This window comes from Cuculus canorus, chromosome 23, assembly GCF_017976375.1.
Source record: "Cuculus canorus isolate bCucCan1 chromosome 23, bCucCan1.pri, whole genome shotgun sequence".
Lineage (NCBI taxonomy): Eukaryota > Metazoa > Chordata > Aves > Cuculiformes > Cuculidae > Cuculus > Cuculus canorus.
Genome location: NC_071423.1, coordinates 6836245 through 6853747, shown reverse-complemented (window position 1 = coordinate 6853747; position 17503 = coordinate 6836245). Strand labels below are relative to the sequence as shown.

The 17503-nt window shown below is 52.3% G+C and overlaps 1 protein-coding gene across 5 annotated transcripts in view; it reads left to right on the top strand.

Annotated features, from left to right (window-relative positions):
- Positions 1-11557: 11557 nt before the first annotated feature.
- NECTIN1 (nectin cell adhesion molecule 1) overlaps positions 11558-17503 on the top strand; it is a 112536-nt gene continuing 106590 nt past the window's right edge. For 2 of the 5 annotated variants that reach the window (XR_008453395.1, XM_054086880.1), the window contains exon 1: positions 11560-11733. Coding sequence is in view for 4 of the 5 variants with exons in the window: in XM_054086880.1 (XP_053942855.1) it covers positions 11652-11733 (82 nt within the window). In the remaining variant the exon portion in view is untranslated. Of the gene's footprint in view, positions 11734-17503 lie in introns of all 5 variants that reach the window. The other 3 variants (XM_054086878.1, XM_054086877.1, XM_009569889.2) reach the window with 3 other exon arrangements.

Sequence of the window (17503 nt, the reverse complement as noted above, 5' to 3'; positions counted from 1 at the left end):
CCCTCCGGCAGAAGTTCCTCAGCTTGGCAAGCCCTTCTAAATCTCTGCAGTTAGCAGTAAAAATGAGGCATTTTCCCAGCCACCATCTGATCCTCCTCATCAATCACTGCTCCGCTCTGCCTACCACCGTTCCTACTCATCCTGAGGACAAAACCCACTTAGCCAAGCCCCTTCCCATACAGCCCTTCATCACTAGGAATCGATTTCCTATTTTGACCAAGCAGGCCCCAGCCATTAGTGAGTTCATTTTCCATCACTTAGATGCAGATGGATTCCCTCGGGAGCCCCAGGGTCACCAAAGTTTCATTAACAGACACTGTAAAAGTATTTAAACACATTAAAAAAGCTCACTTGACAAATGGAGAAAGCCCATAGTCCTACTCCTCTCAGGTTAGCTTAAATGATAAAAGAAACCTTTGCTGCCCACAGAAGGACAGAAAGCCCTTAACAGCTTGTCCGTGCTGTTATCCATCTCACAACACAGCACCTCTAAAGAGGTCTGATTTCCCATAATACTCCAGATGGACCATCTATTCATTCCTCCAAGCTCTCCCTGAGCGTGTTCCAGCCACTGAAGGCTTTTGGCCAGCTGCGAAATCTTGTCTGCTGGTAAACTGAGGCATGAAATGATGAAGACTCAGACCCAGATCCGGATGATCAGGTGCACTAGCAGAATAGATAGCATAGGCAGCATCAGTAGCTCTGCTGCAAAGTGAATTCTCATCACAACTGTTTACATCCCACGGCAAAAAAACCCCATAACTGAGCCGAGTCTGGCCTTGAACACCACACAGAAGATTACATGGCAAAATACGTGTCAGAAATACAGTCTGAACTCAGGCATCTATTTCTGCGGCTAAAAGCTTTCTGCCTTTTTGCAGAAGATCTTCAGAAGATGTAGAATCATAGAATCATTAAGATTGGAAAAGACCTCTAAGCTCCTCCAGTCCAACTGTCAACGCAGCACCGCCGTGCCTGCTAAACCACGACCCCAGGTGCCACATCTGCGTGGGTTTCGAACCCATCCAGGGATGGTGACTCCACCACTGCCCTGGGCAGCCTCTGCTGGTGCTTCACCTCTCTTTTGGCAAAGGAATTTTTCCTAATATTTGGTCTAAACCTCTCCTGGCACAACTTGAGGCCATTTCCTCTCATCCTGTCACTTGTTCCTTGGGAGAAGAGATCAGCACCCACCTCGCTATGGTGGGTTAAACTCAGCCACGACCTGCATTTTACTATGGTGAAACTCCATGCAAGATGCTGGCTTAGCTGTCGGTCTTGAGAGGGAGTTTGGAGCCCAGAAACACCACCAAATCGGCACCAAAACCATGGTCATGGAAAATTCAGCCCTGCAGACAGTTTCCATTCTAAGCTCACTGATGTCGAGAACTCAAGCTACGTTTGCAAGCAAAAATTTAATGTGACGTTTTCCTTCCCGCTTGGAAAGAGATGACTCATTAAGTCAGTCTGCAAGTGCCCGGGTCTCACAGCACTCAGTATAGTCACATTATCCCCAAATCTAGGATGTAGGGCAAATAAACCTGGCTTCTCCAAGTCCCAGGTCTGCATGGATCCTTTGTCCTCATGGGAAGGCTGTAAAGTACCATAGAATAATTCAATGATTTGGGTTGGAAGGGACCTTAAAGCTCATCCAGCTCCAACCCCACTGCCATGAGCAGAGACATCTCCCACTGGATCAGGTTGCTAACCAGTTTTTCCTAGTATCTTTTTTTCCATCACAAAAAAAGCCCCATCCCAACAGCTAGTAGATATTAGCAGGCGCAGCCTGGTTCTTTGGCTGGTTGAATGAAAGTTGGGTAGACTTGCTACGGGGACAAATGGTTCTCCTCAGTGCCAGGCCAGCAGCTCTGCCAGGGAGATGGGCAAAGCCTCCCTGTCCCGTGTCTTTGGAAAGGTTCTCACAATCGCCTACGAGCTCAGCATAAGGAAGGTGACCTTCTCCCTCCAGCATCTGCAGAAGAAAGCAGAAGCTCATGGGTGGAGGAGAATGATCTCTCCCACAATTAGAGAGGAGGAGGGAACTGGCCCTGGGGAGAGGTTTGTCCTCTGAGAGAGGACAGCATCGTCATTTTGCTGGCCCCTCTGCGCTTACGCTGGGCTGACAGAAACATTTCCCTTGGAGTCCCTCCAAATTCACATCGCTGACTCCTCAGACTGCAGCAAAATTCCTTGGAATAGGCATGAGCCTGGTGTAGCTGGCATTTACAAAACAGGCTGCGAGTGGGGGTTACTCCAAGTTCACAAAAACACTGTTTGGAGTGAAACCCCTTTCCTTCCCGGGATGGTGGAGGAGCGCGCACATGAGACCTCCCCAGCACGCACAGCCTGGCAAGAGCATCCCTCGGCTCACCACCAGGAGATTCATTAATGCCGACAAGGTAAACTCAGCCTGTATTATTCATATCTGTATTTATCAAGTATTTATGCTGACAACCTAGAGGGCGATAAATCAGCATCACCGGGATGTGTTGATTCCTGTGGCCCATTCTGATGCTGACAAGGCTGATGCCTGCCTCGCCTGGCAGAGAGGGGCAGAGGGCCCTGCTTGCAGAGAAACAGCTCGTTCCTGACAGCCAGGAATTAACAGCCTGCCTGGAAGCGGGGCAGAGAGAGAGGACAGTCTTTGCTGGATGTGCCTCAGAAGCAAATGCCAAGGATTGAATGGGGAATGCTCGTGCAGCAGACATCTTTCCCCACCTGGATGTGGATTTTAACAAAGCTTTGCACCAGAAGGTCTTGGGCTGTCTCTGTGTCCAGCTAGATCAGCACGGACAGGGAGGGGGCTGCTCCGTGTTCACAGCTACAATGGTACTTAACTCACTCCAGATTTACACCAGAAAGTCCCATGTCTAGGCTGGATTTGCTGCAGATCCACTAAAGTTAGTGCATTGGAGTTGCTCCAGAAGTTCACCTTCACACAAGTGAGTCGATCTGGTCCAACACCAGGGATTCCAGCGAGGTGACGGTGGAGTGACCCTGCTGATGGCTCCAGGCTCATCATGGCTGCAGGGGCATCGCTCCCCGTTCACAACAGCAGCTCTACTGCTATAGCATCAAATTTACGCTTCTGTGCTATTGACTTGACAGCCTGCAAATGAGACAGGCTGCAAACCTCTAGACATCTCACCCTGTGATCCAGAGATCGGGTCCCAGAGGAGCTTATCCAAGAAATGAAGCCTATTTGTCCAAGCACTAAAAGCAAAGGACCAATTTCCACTTGTAAATCTACAGCAAGTTCTTAATCCTGATTCAAATCCAAAGCAGAGCATGTCAGTGAGTTTCCACTTCAGGAGAAATCCTCTCTGTGGCTTTTCCCTCATGGATGGTCGCACAGCAGTGCCTGAAGCCCTTGGTCAGGAGGCTACTCTGGGGATTGGTGTGGGACTCTGTGTGCTGCCTTCCTTGCCACGCATGGGCACTGCCAAGCGCTCGGGAAGGCAGAGCTACCGTGCTGTTCAATAACGCGTGCTATTTTCTAATACAATAACCGCTGAGGCTTGCTTGCGCTCTGAATGATCTGTGCCGCTGCTGCAAAGCATATCGGTTCAGATGTTGGAGCTGAGAGACAAGTCTTGAAGAGAAGAGCGAGAATTCCCCGTGCTGGACTTCATTAGCAATGCTGGCAACACATGCCTTTTGAAATATTTCTGCTGAATTCATTTTTTATTTCTCCTTTCAATTTTCTTTCTCTACATTGTCGTTTCCCTCCGAACGCTGTGTTTAATCTCCTGCCTGGCCCTGGATCGCACGCGTACGCGCACGCACAATCCCCAGCGCAAGCCCACATGTTTGTCTGCATGTGAGTAAGACAGATTTAATTCCTCCTTAGATGTCAGCTCCGTCAAGAAAGATGATAGCTCCTTCTATCAAGCATTTAAGCAGCTTTGCCGAAGCAATTGTTCTTTGCTGACGTGGAAGATGCTCACGTACCAGGACCCCTCTGTGAAGCATCCCTGGGCCGGGGAAGGGATGCAGCGCTGGGATGAGGATGGCTGCAGCCAGGGTGGGATGCAGAGCGGGTGTAGAGCAGCCTCTGCCCGGGGCAGAGCCAGCCCTGCTGACACTAGATGGTGCTCGGCGGTTGTGCTTGGTGCAACGATGCCTTGGGGCCAGCTCTCAGGCTTCCGTGGGGAATTGCACAGAGGCATCAGCGAGTTCTGCCTGCCTTGTTCCTTGCAAGGTGCCTACTCCATCAGAAATGCTCTCCTGGTGTGTGATAGGCATGCACCTTCCCCAGTGGTCCCTGTCCTGGGAAGGGTGAGACCAGTGCCATCACCTCCTGCTGCAGCGCAGGAGAGGTGACCCCTGTTCCCGCAACCAGGAGACACCTCAAAAGTACTCCAAAAGTTTGGCACCCTTTTCCTAACCTGGCAACAGATGGAGCCCCCATCCCTCCCTCTGCCTAGCTCAGAGAGGACCCCAAAGTAAAAACATCTCCCAGCAGTGACTTCGCTGTTGATGGCTGGGGTGGAAGCTGTGTGCTGGCACAGAAAGCCAAGAAGAAAAGAGTGGACCAAAGAGCTGCATGGCCGTAGAATCATAGAATAGTTTGAGTTGGAAGAGACCTTAAAGCCCATCCAGTTCCAACCTCTGCCATGGGCAGGGACACCTCCCACTGGGATCAGATTTTTCGAAACCTCATCCATGTTGCAGTGGTTTGAGTTAGACACGGATGCAGCTTGCATGGAAGAGCATTCCTGCCCGAATTCACTGCCAGTTTGTGCCTGAATGGATTGAAAGACACTCAGATCAGCCGTTGTTGGGCATTTCCAAATCGTGGGTCCTCCCAAGCCCACTAGCCTTGCACTTCGAGCTGCTTTCCACTGAAAGCCTATGGCAGAACTCACACTGCTTTCTGCAAGGCTGGGATTCCTAATCTCCCTGGGCTTCTTTTCTCCATGTATAATGAGGATTATGGTTTAATTCCTGCCTCACAAGGGGGTGCTGTGGGGATTGAGAGGGTTAAGGCACTCAGATAGCATTGCAGCAAGGCTATTACAAACCCTTCAACAGAGGGGGACAGAAAAAAACCACTGCTGTTTGCCAACTGCTTAAAACTTGCATCAGCTTCCATTAACTGGGAGGCAATTTTCTCATCAGTTCAGATCTAATTTCTTCTCCAACTGCTGTCCCTATCCAGAGAACAGCAGGACAGGAGTGACTGTCAGCGCCGAATTGACTGTTTAAAAGGGTGATGCTTTCAGATCTGAAGCGGTGTCTGCCGGCTGTATCGTGTACATGTGTACCATGTGTGTTCATGTAAGCATGTAGGAGGCTGTATCAGGAGAGCTCAGAAGTGAAGCCGAGCAGAGAATCAGCTCAGGGAGCCCTTTGCACCTCCGATCCCTCGTTGTTGACTGCACTGCAGACACATTATGTGTGTTTACAGATGAAAAAGCAAAAATAAAACGGATGCCGGCTTTAAAATTCTGTTCAGCACAGCCTTCTGCACTGATTCAAAATGTTTATAAACACAGAAGTTAATGTAATCAGCACTGCAGCAAATACATGCCAGGTACACGGCGGAGACAGGGCTGTCAAATGCGCTCCCAGCTCGGAATGACAGGCCTCTGCTGTGGGCTCTTCTGCAAACAAAAGCAGCTGATAAAACCTACCGAGGAATGCTTTAAAGAGCAGTTCCTCCCCTCCCTCCTCCCCTCCTTTCAGTCCCCTCTGGTAATATAATTGTAAAAGCTAATATAAGATGTCCATTTGCACGGAGCGTTCCGAGCCGCAGAGCCTTGCCGGGTGGTGTGAGCTACTGGGAAGTGGCCACTGCTCCGGAAAGGAGTGTGGGCACAGCCCCAGACACCAGTGGAGACACTGGAGTTCATCCGTGTGGAGGGATTCCTGGGTGCCACTTCCTTCTCCACAGCAGGCAGCAGCCCCAAGAAGTGGTCCCCTGAGGGTTGTGCATCAGCCCACTCCCACTGTTTGTGAGGATGTGCTGCGCTCACCCCAGAGCAGATGGGAGCTGCTTTTACAGAGGTTTGGCCCAGCCATTTGTGCCTTGTCTCCAGCTCAGTAACTGCTCAGCCCCAGGGAAGGATGCGCATCAGCTCACCAGGGAAGGCCCTGTCCGAAGGAGTTGTGTCGTAGAATCACAGAATCATTTGGTGGGAAAAGAACTTTGAGATCATCGAATCCAACCGTACCTGTCCACTGCTAAACCATCTCTGTGCACCTCTTCTGCCTGTCTTTTTAATCCCTCCAGGGATGGTGACTCCACCACCTCCCTGAGCAGCCGTTCCAGTGCCTGAGAACCCTTTCAGGGAAGAAATTTTTCCCAATATCCATTTTAAACCTCCCCTGGTGCAACTCGAGGCCATTTCCTCTTGTCCTTGTTACTTGGCTGAAGACACCACCACCCACCTGACTACAAACCTCCTTTCAGACAGTTACAGACAGCGTCATTGCAGAACCTTTACCAAACCCACCCCGTGTCCTCCTGCACGCTGCCAGAAGACCATGCTCAGCCACGTCAGCCAGCAGGAAGGATTTGGGGAGGTCTGCGTGAAGCGTCCTGGTACAGCAGGTTGCTGCAGAGACGTTACCTCACATGGCAGCATCAGCAGAAAACCCTTGTGCTGGCTGAACAGCCAAAACGCTGGGCGGACAAAACAGTGCTCCACTACAAGCAAGGCTTTTTTTTTTTCTTCCAGCCAAATGTTGTTTCATGCTTTAATTGCAATTTTCAAGACCTATATTAGCATGACAACTTATGTAAGTGTTGGCCAAGTTATTACACCGATTCTCCTATCTCTGCCTAAACGAGATTTCACAGGGGTGCGGAGGTAGGAGCTCGTATAGCTTTTGGATCTCTGTTCTGATGGCCAGTTGGCGTCTAAAATGAGACTTCTACCATCCCTAAAAATCAAGAAAGGATAAATACCCCTTCTATACAATATTAGGCATTATTTTCCTTAGAATTCCTCACTGCCCAGTCCTTCAGACTATCTGAAGCATGAGGTGGGTTACTTTTGTCTCTCGTTGTTTCTACTAAAATATGTTTATGGATTTCTGAAAGGCATTTTGGAGCCTCAGGGTGGTTCCTGTACCGGGGTAGAAAGGATAAGCAACCTTTGAAACCCCTGCCTTATTCTTGCAGCACCGAGGTATATCAAGCAGTTAGGGCTCCTCCTCCACGACTTTGGTTGGGATGTGCTTTAGAAACCTACTCCTGCTGCTGCGAGGGTTAGAAACAAGACAAGAAACAATCGGCTAAACCAGCTGATGTAGCAAATCAGAAGGAAGCACCATCATCCCCTCAGAGGACGTGCACACAGAGACCTCCCCAAATCAAAAAAACCCAAGGATGATGCAATTAAATATGTTACATATTATGATCTTCCTCCCCTAGAAATAACAAAATCTGCCAAACCCAAGTACTCTACTCCTGCCTTTCCTGCTCAGGCAGAAGTCCCCTTGGGCTTCACGGAAATTTTGGACTCACAAAAAGCTGCAGAACGGGGGCCCCATGGCACCATGTAATAAATCTTAGAAGTTAACAGCCAGAACTGTGCCAAATGTGATGGGTTTTGCTCTGCGCAGGATCATGAAAATAATCCATTTGGGCTCAATAAGTTAGGCCTGATGCCCCAGGGCTGATGGGCTGCTGCTGCTCGTGGCGTTACGTCTTTGTCTCGAACGTTTGAGTCTGTGATTTGGGGAGCCAAGGCCCGAGGCTCCATCAAACCTCCCCAGACTCTTGAAGGGAAATCTTGATCGTAACCCAGTTTTTCGTTCTGTGATGGATTTCAGATTTGAGTTTGCAACAGACTGGGGGGAATTTAAGCTGAAAGAGGGGAGATTGAGATGAGATCTTAAGAAGAACTGTTTTGCTGTGAGGGTGGGGAGGCCCTGGCCCAGGGTGCCCAGAGCAGTGGTGGCTGCCCCATCCCTGGAGGGGTTCCAGGCCAGGTTGGATGGGGCTTGGAGCCCCTGATCCAGTGGGAGGGGTCCCTGGAGTTGGAATGGGATGGGCTTTAAGGTCCCTTCCAGCTCAAACCATTCTACAATTTCAGGTGTTTGCTGTGTCTCTGCTGATTCACTTGCAAACCCCCAGGAACAGCATTCTCCTTCGTAGCCCTCACAGCGAATGACTCGGGCAATTTCAGAGTTTGCCAAACCATCCCTGCTCCCCACAGCCAAGCCAAGCTCCGAAGAGTTGCCGAGGAGAACAGACCTGCCCGGTGCAGTGCATCTTCACAACTTTGTCTACTCTCTTTACTTCCACAGAGGAAAACCTCTGGCTGCTGGAACCCTGCAGGTGTGATGTGAGGGTAACCATCCCAGGATGTCTTTGCTTGGGTTTGCAGAAAGCTGAAACAATCGTGCTGAGGTCTGGTCTGCCCCACGCATCTCCGGAGAGGCTATCTCAGATGCCAGGGGCAGTGAAAGGAAGATGGGAGAGTATAATGCTGGGAAAAAATGTAAGTTGGAACTTTGTGTAATGTGGGGCGCTGGGGTGCAACTTGCCCAGAGGAGCAATGTCTCATAGGATGTATCTCTTTAATGAATTCGGGAAAAGTAATAATGCAATTTTGTGGATTAAACTGGCCAGATAAACACTCCAAGGACAGAAAACCCAACTACTGCAACAACTGTTGCAAGCATGCTGGGAGCTCTTCCTATACTGGTCATTCACAAGGACAGGGAGTCGCTCTCCTACGCTCTGGCCTGCAGCTTTGCAGAAGACGAGGAGGTAGAAATCGTCAGGGCAACTTCAGCAGCCTCCACTCCACAAGCAGGATGTCCAGAGGAATCCCAGTGGTCTCCAAAGTCTGTGAATCCATTAACTAAACCTCATTACTACGTAATAACTTTTGTTATTTCGGAACAAACCTTGTATTTGGCTAATCCTCTTTGTTACAGAGCTGCCCATCCTTCCCCCGAACAGGAATTAGCTTCTAAAGGAATTAAAAGGAGGAGGAGACTGCTGGAGGGGTCCTTGGGGGTATCTTTATATAGCTGCTGGCTGCCCCCCTCCCTTCTCTTCCCCACTACGTGTGGTATCCTTCCCCACTGATTCTGTCCTTTCCTGCTTGCCAGGCATTGATTTGTTCCTGTGTTGTTCTAATGGAGCTTGAAATCAACATGACTTTGTTGGTGGTTGTTGTCATTGTTGTTCACATCTTTGTTTGGGATTCAGCATCCTTGTTGAGGCCAGGGCAGCTCAGGAACTGGCTTTAGCAGGATAAATACCTCCTTAGCAAAAGATCCACAAAGGCTGTGTCTGTGTCCACATAATAAGGGCTGTTACAAAGCACAGCGAAGCAGTGCCTCCCTCCTCCCGTGTCTCAGCCCTGGTGCTGATTGTGAATCCCCTCGCTTATCAGCGCGCACAGAATGTCCAGAACGAGCTCCTTCTTTCACCAGGGCCCATGAAAACGCTGTATATTACTTAGGATCTACACGTAAAAGCATTTATAAGCGTAAATCTTGATTCTGTACAACAGCTACGGTGATGTCACATGCGGTTTCTTGTAAAGCATTTTTATACCATAGAATCATAGAATGGTTTGAATTGGAAGGGATCTTAAAGATGATCCAGCTCTACATCGTATCAATGGCCAGATGGGTATTGCTGCCACGGCGGCAAGCCATGGCCCCGGTGCTCCACCACACACCAGGAAATCCGGAAAACACTCCTCTAGTCCACAGAACCTGAGTGCTGGGCTCTGAGGTTATCAGAGTCATGCAATGGTTTGGGTTGGAAGGGACCTCAAAGCCCATCCAGTCCCACCCCTGCCATGGGCAGGGACACCTCCCACTGGATCAGGGGCTCCAAGCCCCATCCAACCTGGCCTGGAACCCCTCCAGGGATGGGGCAGCCACCACTGCTCTGGGCAACCTGGGCCAGGGCCTCCCCACCCTCACAGCAAAACATTTCTCCCTAAGTTCTCATCTCAATCTCCCCTCTTTCAGTTTAAAGCTGTTCCCCCTCGTCCTGTGTCTGCCCTCCCTGATAGAGAGCACCTCCTCAGCTTTCCTGGAGCCCCTTTCAGTGCTGGAAGGCTGCGATGAGGCACCCTGACACCCCCTTCTCCCACAGCTGGGTGGGCAGATCCCTGATGCGGGGCATGCCGAGGGGCGAGGAGCCCCTGGATCCAGGGGATGCTGTGGGGTGAGGAGCCCCTGCATCCAGGGGATGCTGAGGGGTGAGGAGCCTCTGGATCCAGGGGATGCTGTGGGCAAGCAGAGCCCAGATTCAGGTGATGCTGAGGGACAAGCAGCCCTGGATCCAGGGGCGAGGAGCCCCTGGATCCAGGGGATGCTGTGGGGTGAGGAGCCCCTGCATCCAGGGGATGCTGTGGGGTGAGGAGCCCCTGGATCCAGAGGATGCTGTGGGCGAGCAGAGCCCAGATTCAGGTGATGCTGAGGGACAAGCAGCCCTCGATCCAGGGGTGAGGAGCCTCTGGATCCAGGGGATGCTGAGGGGTGAGGAGACCCCAGATCGAGGCGATGTTGAGGGCCGAGCAGCCCCTGGATCCAAGGGATGCTGAGGCACGAAGAAACCCCGGATCCAAGGGATGCTGCGGGACGGGCAGCCCCTGGATCCTGGGGATTGCGAGGCTCGAGGAGACCCCAAGTCGACGGGATCCTGCATGGATCCAGGCGATGCTGAGGGTGAGGAGACCCCAGCTGGAGGGGATGCTGAGGGGCAAGCAGCCTGTGGATGCAGGCGATGCTGCGGGGCACCCCCGGGATGCGGGCGGTGCTGCGGACCGGCAGCGCCGCTGGAGCCGCCCCGGCGCGGGGCAGGGAAGGAGTTAAGCGGCTCCTCCCCGGCGCTGACATCACGGGCAGCGCCGCCCGCCCCGTGTGCGCCGTGCGCTCCCCCCGCCGGCCGTGCCCGCAGCCCTCGCCGAGCCCCGGGCAGACCCCCCCGCCGACCATGGAGCCCCGAGCCCGGCCCCCCGCCCTCCCCGCCGCCTGAGAGCCCCGGGAAGCCGGGCAGGCAGCGGGCGGGGGCTGCCAGCCCCGCGCCGGAGCCCCGGGACCGCGCTCCGCGCCCCGCCGAGGGCTCCCCTCGCCTTCGTTTTTCTCCCTTCTCCTTCCTTTTTTCTCTTTTTACTCCCTTTTTGATTACGTTTCCCTTCTCCCCTTCTCTATTTGTTTTTATTATTCCCTTTTTTAATTGCGTTTCCCCACTCCCGTTCTCTTTTTATTAATTATTCCCTTTTTTATTACATTCCCCTTCCCCTTCTTTTTTTGTTTTTTTTTTTTTTTTAAATTACATTTTCCCCTCCTCTTCTCTTTTTTTTCTTTATCACGTTTTTTTACTACATTTTTCCCCTCCCTTCCCCCCCGTTTTCTTTTAATTATTCCCTTTTTATTTTTTTTATCACATTTTTCCCCTACCCACTCGCCGCGTGGACGAAGGCACCGGCGCTGCCCCGCGCCCCCGCGGATGCTCGGAGCTCTCTCTCCAGCCTCATCCTCCCTCCGGGCTCCTCTTTGTCCTTCTGAATCCACCTCTTTTTTTTTTTTTTGCTTTTTTCCCCTTTCTTTAATCCTTATTTTTAAGCCCAACTGAGCATCACCGGGGGTGGGGAGGGTGGGGAAGGGGGGGTGCCCAGCGACGCTGCCACACCGACCCCCTGCCCATTCCTCCTGAAGGAACTCTCATGGCTTCACAGCTGCAGACAAGTTGCTCTGCATCTTGGTGGACTATCGCAGTTTGCATCCTGGCTGCAGCGCTTCTACCAGGTGAGATGGGGTCCCCCAAGAGGGGGTGGGCTTTGTTGTTGGGAGGGGTACTTTGGTTTTTTTTTTTGGGGTACCCATGGTTCGGAAAGCAAGGATGGAATCGTGTTTTTTTCATTTATTGAGGTGCTCGCCCGGGTTTGGAGCAGGTGTGGGAGCATCTGCAGGAGGGTGGGTGAGAGCCTGGGACGATTTCATCGCTTGTTTTGGAGAGGAACAACACGATCGTTTGTTTTGGAAGCAGCTGCAGGCAGTGGGCTCCGGAGCCCTGGGAGCTGAGGCGGTTTGTTTGCTTTTTGGATCGAGCAGTGTCTAGCGAGGCAGAGGAGCCAGGCTTCCCGGGAAAGGGAGCCACGAGGCTGGGGAACCAGCACAGATGTTTGGGAAGGAGGGAGGGAAGCTTTCGGCTCTCCGGCATGCCCAAAATCCTCGCTCCTCTCAGCACATACCCTTCCCATGGGCTCTTTTTGTGGAGGGGCTGCGTTGCTCCCGAATTTAGAGCTTCCTTTCACTGCTGGATGCCTGATACCATCCCATCCATCCCTCCTGGTTCCGATCCATCCCTCCTGGTTCCGATCCATCCCTTTGGTTGCCATCCATCCCTCCTGGTTCCGATCCATCCCTTTGGTTGCCATCCATCCCTCCTGGTTCCGATCCATCCCTTTGGTTGCCATCCATCCCTCCTGGTTCCGATCCATCCCTGTGGTTGCCATCCGTCCCTCCTGGTTCTGATCCATCCCTGTGGTTCCCTTCTATCCCTTTGGTTCCAATCTATCTATCCCTGGAAGGAAAGCAATTGGCAATGATTTGGGTCGACTTCTTCCCCGCTCATTGGACCTACGCTGGTGGTTGCAGAGCACCCATGTGTCCCCAGGCCGGGGCTTGGTCCTGCCCTGGGCTCTGGAGGCGGGAGGGTGACCCACTTTGTGAAGTGCCCTGGGGGAGACTCTTTTATTCCACTCCAGTGCAGAATGGGTTAATGCCATCCTGAAGGCTTTTCCAGAGTCTGCTGTGGGAGACATGGAAAGGGGACCATCAGTGTGGGTTTCCAGCGCTTGTGAATGAACTGGGAAATGCAAATAGAAGGGATTTTTTGCCTTTTCGAGGGTAGGCTCCCGGTGGCTGTGTCTGGAGTAGGTGGCAGTGGGCACATGTGCCACCCCCAGGCTGGTGTCCAGCCTCCTGCAGGGCTCCGAGGCAGCCTGTGCCTGCACAAGGAGGGGGTTCTGCAGCTGGAGAGGAGAAGTTGCAGTGAAGCAGGATGGAATTGCCTCCGCTCCTCCTCTTGTAGGGCTGGGGCAGTGTCTTAGAAGAGCAGCCAGGATGTCTGGGTTGTGACTCTGAGATGTGGCCATTCTTAGCAAGGTTTGGGCCAGATGACCATCAGTCTGAGCAAACACCAGGGCCCCGCGTTCTCCGGTCCTGGCAAAGACAGAGGTGATAACATCCAGCGTATGGGAGGTCAGCAGAGCCCAGTGGCTGGATGGTCCAGCTGAAATGGGAGGGGGCGGTGGTCAAGAAACCAGGGAGACTGTGAGAGAGGGGAAAGGTTAAGAGTGATGAGAAGCCGGGTCTGGGTATACCTCTGTATTCCCAGGACAAAGAGATCTGCTGTGCTTTGCAAAAAGAGGTAGCGGAAGGGACAGCCTCGGGCTCCCTGCACTCTGTGCTTCCAGGCAGGTGCCTGGCTGAGCTCCGGCTCCTCACAAGGAGGCTCAGAACTTTCCATGCCATTCTTCACCTCGTCTTCTCTCCTCCTCACTGCTCCACCAGGCAGCCCCGTGCAGGAAACCCTCCCCACGACCCGTGGGAAAGGTGCTGGAGAGGGAATAAAGCTATGGAGACTGTGCTGGGTAAACCAAAAGGGGTTTATGCTCCACCAGTCCCTCTAGGAATTGCTTTCACCAAGGAGGCTCATACAGTGACCCTGGGCCAGCCTGGCATCTCACCTTGTCCTGCCAAGGGACGTTTTCTCCTCACTTATTCTATTTTTGGCCGTTCTGGAGGCTTTGCTGCCAGCAGTCAGGCAATCTCATCTCCTGCCACTCTGCAGTAGTCCGGTAGTTTGTCTGGCACTGTCCCGCTGACAGCTCTGCTGGGATAAGCCAGTGGTGCATCTCGTGGTGCCTTGCCAAGGAAAGGGGTCGGCCAGCTCTGCAATCCTCCGGGAAGATAATCCTTCCCGACGCTGGTCTGTGCTCACCGAGTACCCTGAAGCTTGTGTGGGCGAGACTCGGCTGGACCAGTTTAGTGGTGGATGCACCACATTTGCAGGAATGACTAATCCTATATTATGTATTTATTCATTAACTCGTTTTATTCATTTGTGCCCTTATTTGTGCTGTGGATGCATCCCACAGCTGCAGGGAAGGACCAGCACAATACCGTGCTAGGTGCTGCACAAAGTCCTTACTGAACCCCAGGTCTGAATGCTCTACTGAGGCAGGGAGTTCCTCAAGTTCACAGTGTATCGTGCCAAAAACCAGCTGAGTGTACATATCTAACAAGCTCTAGGTAAGCTTTGAATGCAGACAGGCTTGCTTATCCAGCAGAAAGGGTGAGGGAAACTTAGGATCCTCTATTATAAGTGAATTAATAGCTGTGGATATGGTTGGACAATGCAGTTTGGTACCCATCACCCAAGAAGGATGGGAGGAAGGCAGGGCACACTCTGTGCTCTCTGGAGAAGCTTTCATGCTTGTCTGATCCATGCCATTTCATTTTGTTCCCATCCACGTATGCTACCTCCCCCTTCTGACAATGTTAGCTTTTTTTTTTCTGATAAGGAAATAAAAGTTCCCTGCTGTAAAAGCTGGAAGGAGTCCCTTATAAAAATCTGCTTTACAAATTGTCTTTAATGTGATCGGCTCAATCGTCCAGAACGGATTCAATTCAGGGTTCCTGCAGCCTTCCATGCAAATCTGCCTGCCTGTCTATTTGGAACCATTAACCAGGTATCAACTCGGGCTACAGCATTAGAGCTTCAAGATATTAATATGTATAGGGCTTATCGAAAACCTGTGGGGTAGCAGGGAGAAGAGATCCTAGGCGGCTGATCCGCAGAGGTTAGGAACGCTTGTGGTTAAATTTATGCTTTCCAAGTCTTAACAATCTCTCTGTTTATCCCCGCCATGAAACTCGGTGCAGCTCGAGATGCAACCACGCAGAGCGGAGGCATTTGTCTTCTGCTTGGTCCTGCATCTGCAGAGCTCGGCTCCTAATTCCAAATGCTCCCCCTCGTCTGGGGACAAATTCTTGTCTGCTGCCACAGTCTCTTGGGCTCAGAGAGGAGCCTGCGAGTCATTCTGTGCAAAGTGCTTTGAGATCCTCAGCAGGGGAGGGCTGGAGAGGTGTTTGAAGCTTTGACACAGGGTTTTTCCATAACAGCGCTTGAAAGCGGCATTGGCTGAGCTGTGGTTGACCTGGTGGCCTTTAGGGCAAACTTGGCTGCAGCTGGAGGCAGGGTTGCTTTCTGAGGAGACGCGACAGCTCTCTGGAGCACTGGGAATAGTCCAAGTGTGTCACTGCAGGATCTGGTGCATCCTGTATTCTGCAGAGGTGCTTTCATATCCCAAAGCAGCTTCCAAAAGGCAAAACCTTGCCAGAGTTCTGTTCAACCTTTGGTTTGAGTTCTGAGTTTTTAATTCCCCCCACCTATCTCCTCCTAAAACTTGGAAACAACATCATCAGGCTATTTTAGGGAGTAAAAGCGTGTCTTTGGCTGTATTTTCTCACTGAGCCTCACTCTGTGCGGTGGAACTGACCTATCGAGTTGGACCCTGGTGTGAATTGATGAGCTCTTGGATGTGTCAGTGTGGGTGAGGTGAGAGGCTGTATGGAGAGCCAGCTCAGCCCACCAGCTGGGATGGTGGCTGCCCCATGGCCAGAGCCGGGGGACGACTGTGGTTAATGCTATTTGCTCTCTGAACCGGCAGCGTTAATCAAGCAAGAGCTCCCAGCCCAGTGCACATGGATCCATTTGCAATGAGACGTACAGAAAAGCATTACCGCATCCCGCAACACATCTAGCGCGAGGCAAACGCTCGGAATTTATTGGTGGCTGACAAGATGCTGGTGCCGGCAGAGCCTGGCACATCTCGCATCGCATCGCTCCTCCTCTGGGCTGCAACTGTACCAGCCACAAAGCCAAGTTTACAGGGAGGCACCAGAAGGATCCTTTGGGCACTGCGCACACCTCGGTTGAATCACGAAGGGAACCAGAAGAGCCGGTTGTCATGACCTGCTTCCCAGGCTTGTGTTCCCGCTCGCACCTCCTGCCCTCTGCCAGTGCTGCTGAGGCTGGGGACAGCCCATCATAAGGTGGGGAAGAGCTCTGAGTGGCCACCACTAGCCCAGGGAAGGCTCTTTCCCATCTCCATCACCTTGGGGAGCTGCACAGCACCGCCAGCAGACGAGCATCTGGGGGAGATGGGGCAGCACGGGGGGAAACAGGTGTTTTGGAAGAGCAGAAGTGAGGCTGCCTGTGTGCGCTGCAGGGGTGAGTTGGTGAGTCCTCAGGTGCGTGGCCACAATCCTGACCTCTGAGAAAAAGGCTGCGTCTTGTAACATCATTGCTCAAGGTCGCGATGGCAGTTGCTCAATCCTTTTTACGGGCCAGCAAGGCACATCGGTGCGAAAAGCAGAAACAAGTGAGAGGGACAAAGGTACTCCAGTCTGAGCAGCCCCTGGAGATCTTGGCTTTTTCAAATACATCAGATGAAATCGGGGCAGCTCTGATGCAGGGTGAGTTGGTGCCGCCAGCCACTGGAGCTGGGATCCAGTTTGCATGTGAGACACCTATTGTGTTAATTACCAGAGCGCAGCCATCCCAGCGCAGAGAATTCAGAGCTCTGCAGTGAGGGCTCCCTAACCCACATTATTGTTTCAGGTGAAAATTTGTTTAACTAAGGAATGAAACCTCACATGATACATCCCTTTATGTTCCTCCTGGCTCCTGTTGAGCCACCAGTATTCTCCTGGCCTTACAGATTTCTTTGGTTCTCCCAGTGAAGGTTTAATCCAGGCTACATGGGTGCACGTACCCTCCCAGCACCCATGCACATAGCCTCCCAGCTTGGTTTTTAAGGTGGAATCCTTTGGCTCCAGAGCAGAAGAGAAACTCTTGCCTAAGCTGCTCAGATGCAGAAGTGTCATCCATGGGAGGAAGGAGTTTCCCCACAGTCTGCGCTTGAGAGCCCGTGGCAGCCAGACAGGCACCTCCTTGTCCTTCCAGTGTGCCGGATTTAAAGTCCTGCATTTACAGTTTTATCTCTGTCACACGCGTAAGTGGGAAGCAAAATTTGCAGGCGTAGAATTTGCCCAGCACTGTTATTTTCTGTAGCCCGTGCTGTCATTTCGGTGTGTCCCTGCCTCCACAGGCACGGGGAGTTTAGCGCCTTGCTGTCCGTTCGTTGTTTCTCTCGGTCTCTGATGCAGCCGTTCGTGCAGGCTGGCATCATAAAAGCTGCGGCAGCTCTCGGCTCTGCAGGAATCCCAAGGCAGATGAGCAGCAGCTCCTGGGCTTGAGGGGAGGACAGTGAGCTTCAGCCCTTGCTGTCTGCCTGGCCCAGGAGGACCCTCTTCCCAAGGGCTGCTTGTGCCCTGCGTGGCGCAGGTCTGTAGTGACCGGGGCTGGGAGGAATCTGGCCCGTGGCCTCTTGTCCCTTTGGCATCTCTGTGGGGTGCCGGGGATGGATAGAAGGAGCTGACCCAACCTGATGAACGGTCTCTTCTCCGTTCCCCCAGAGTAAAGCTGTCTCTGCAGGAGCTTTAT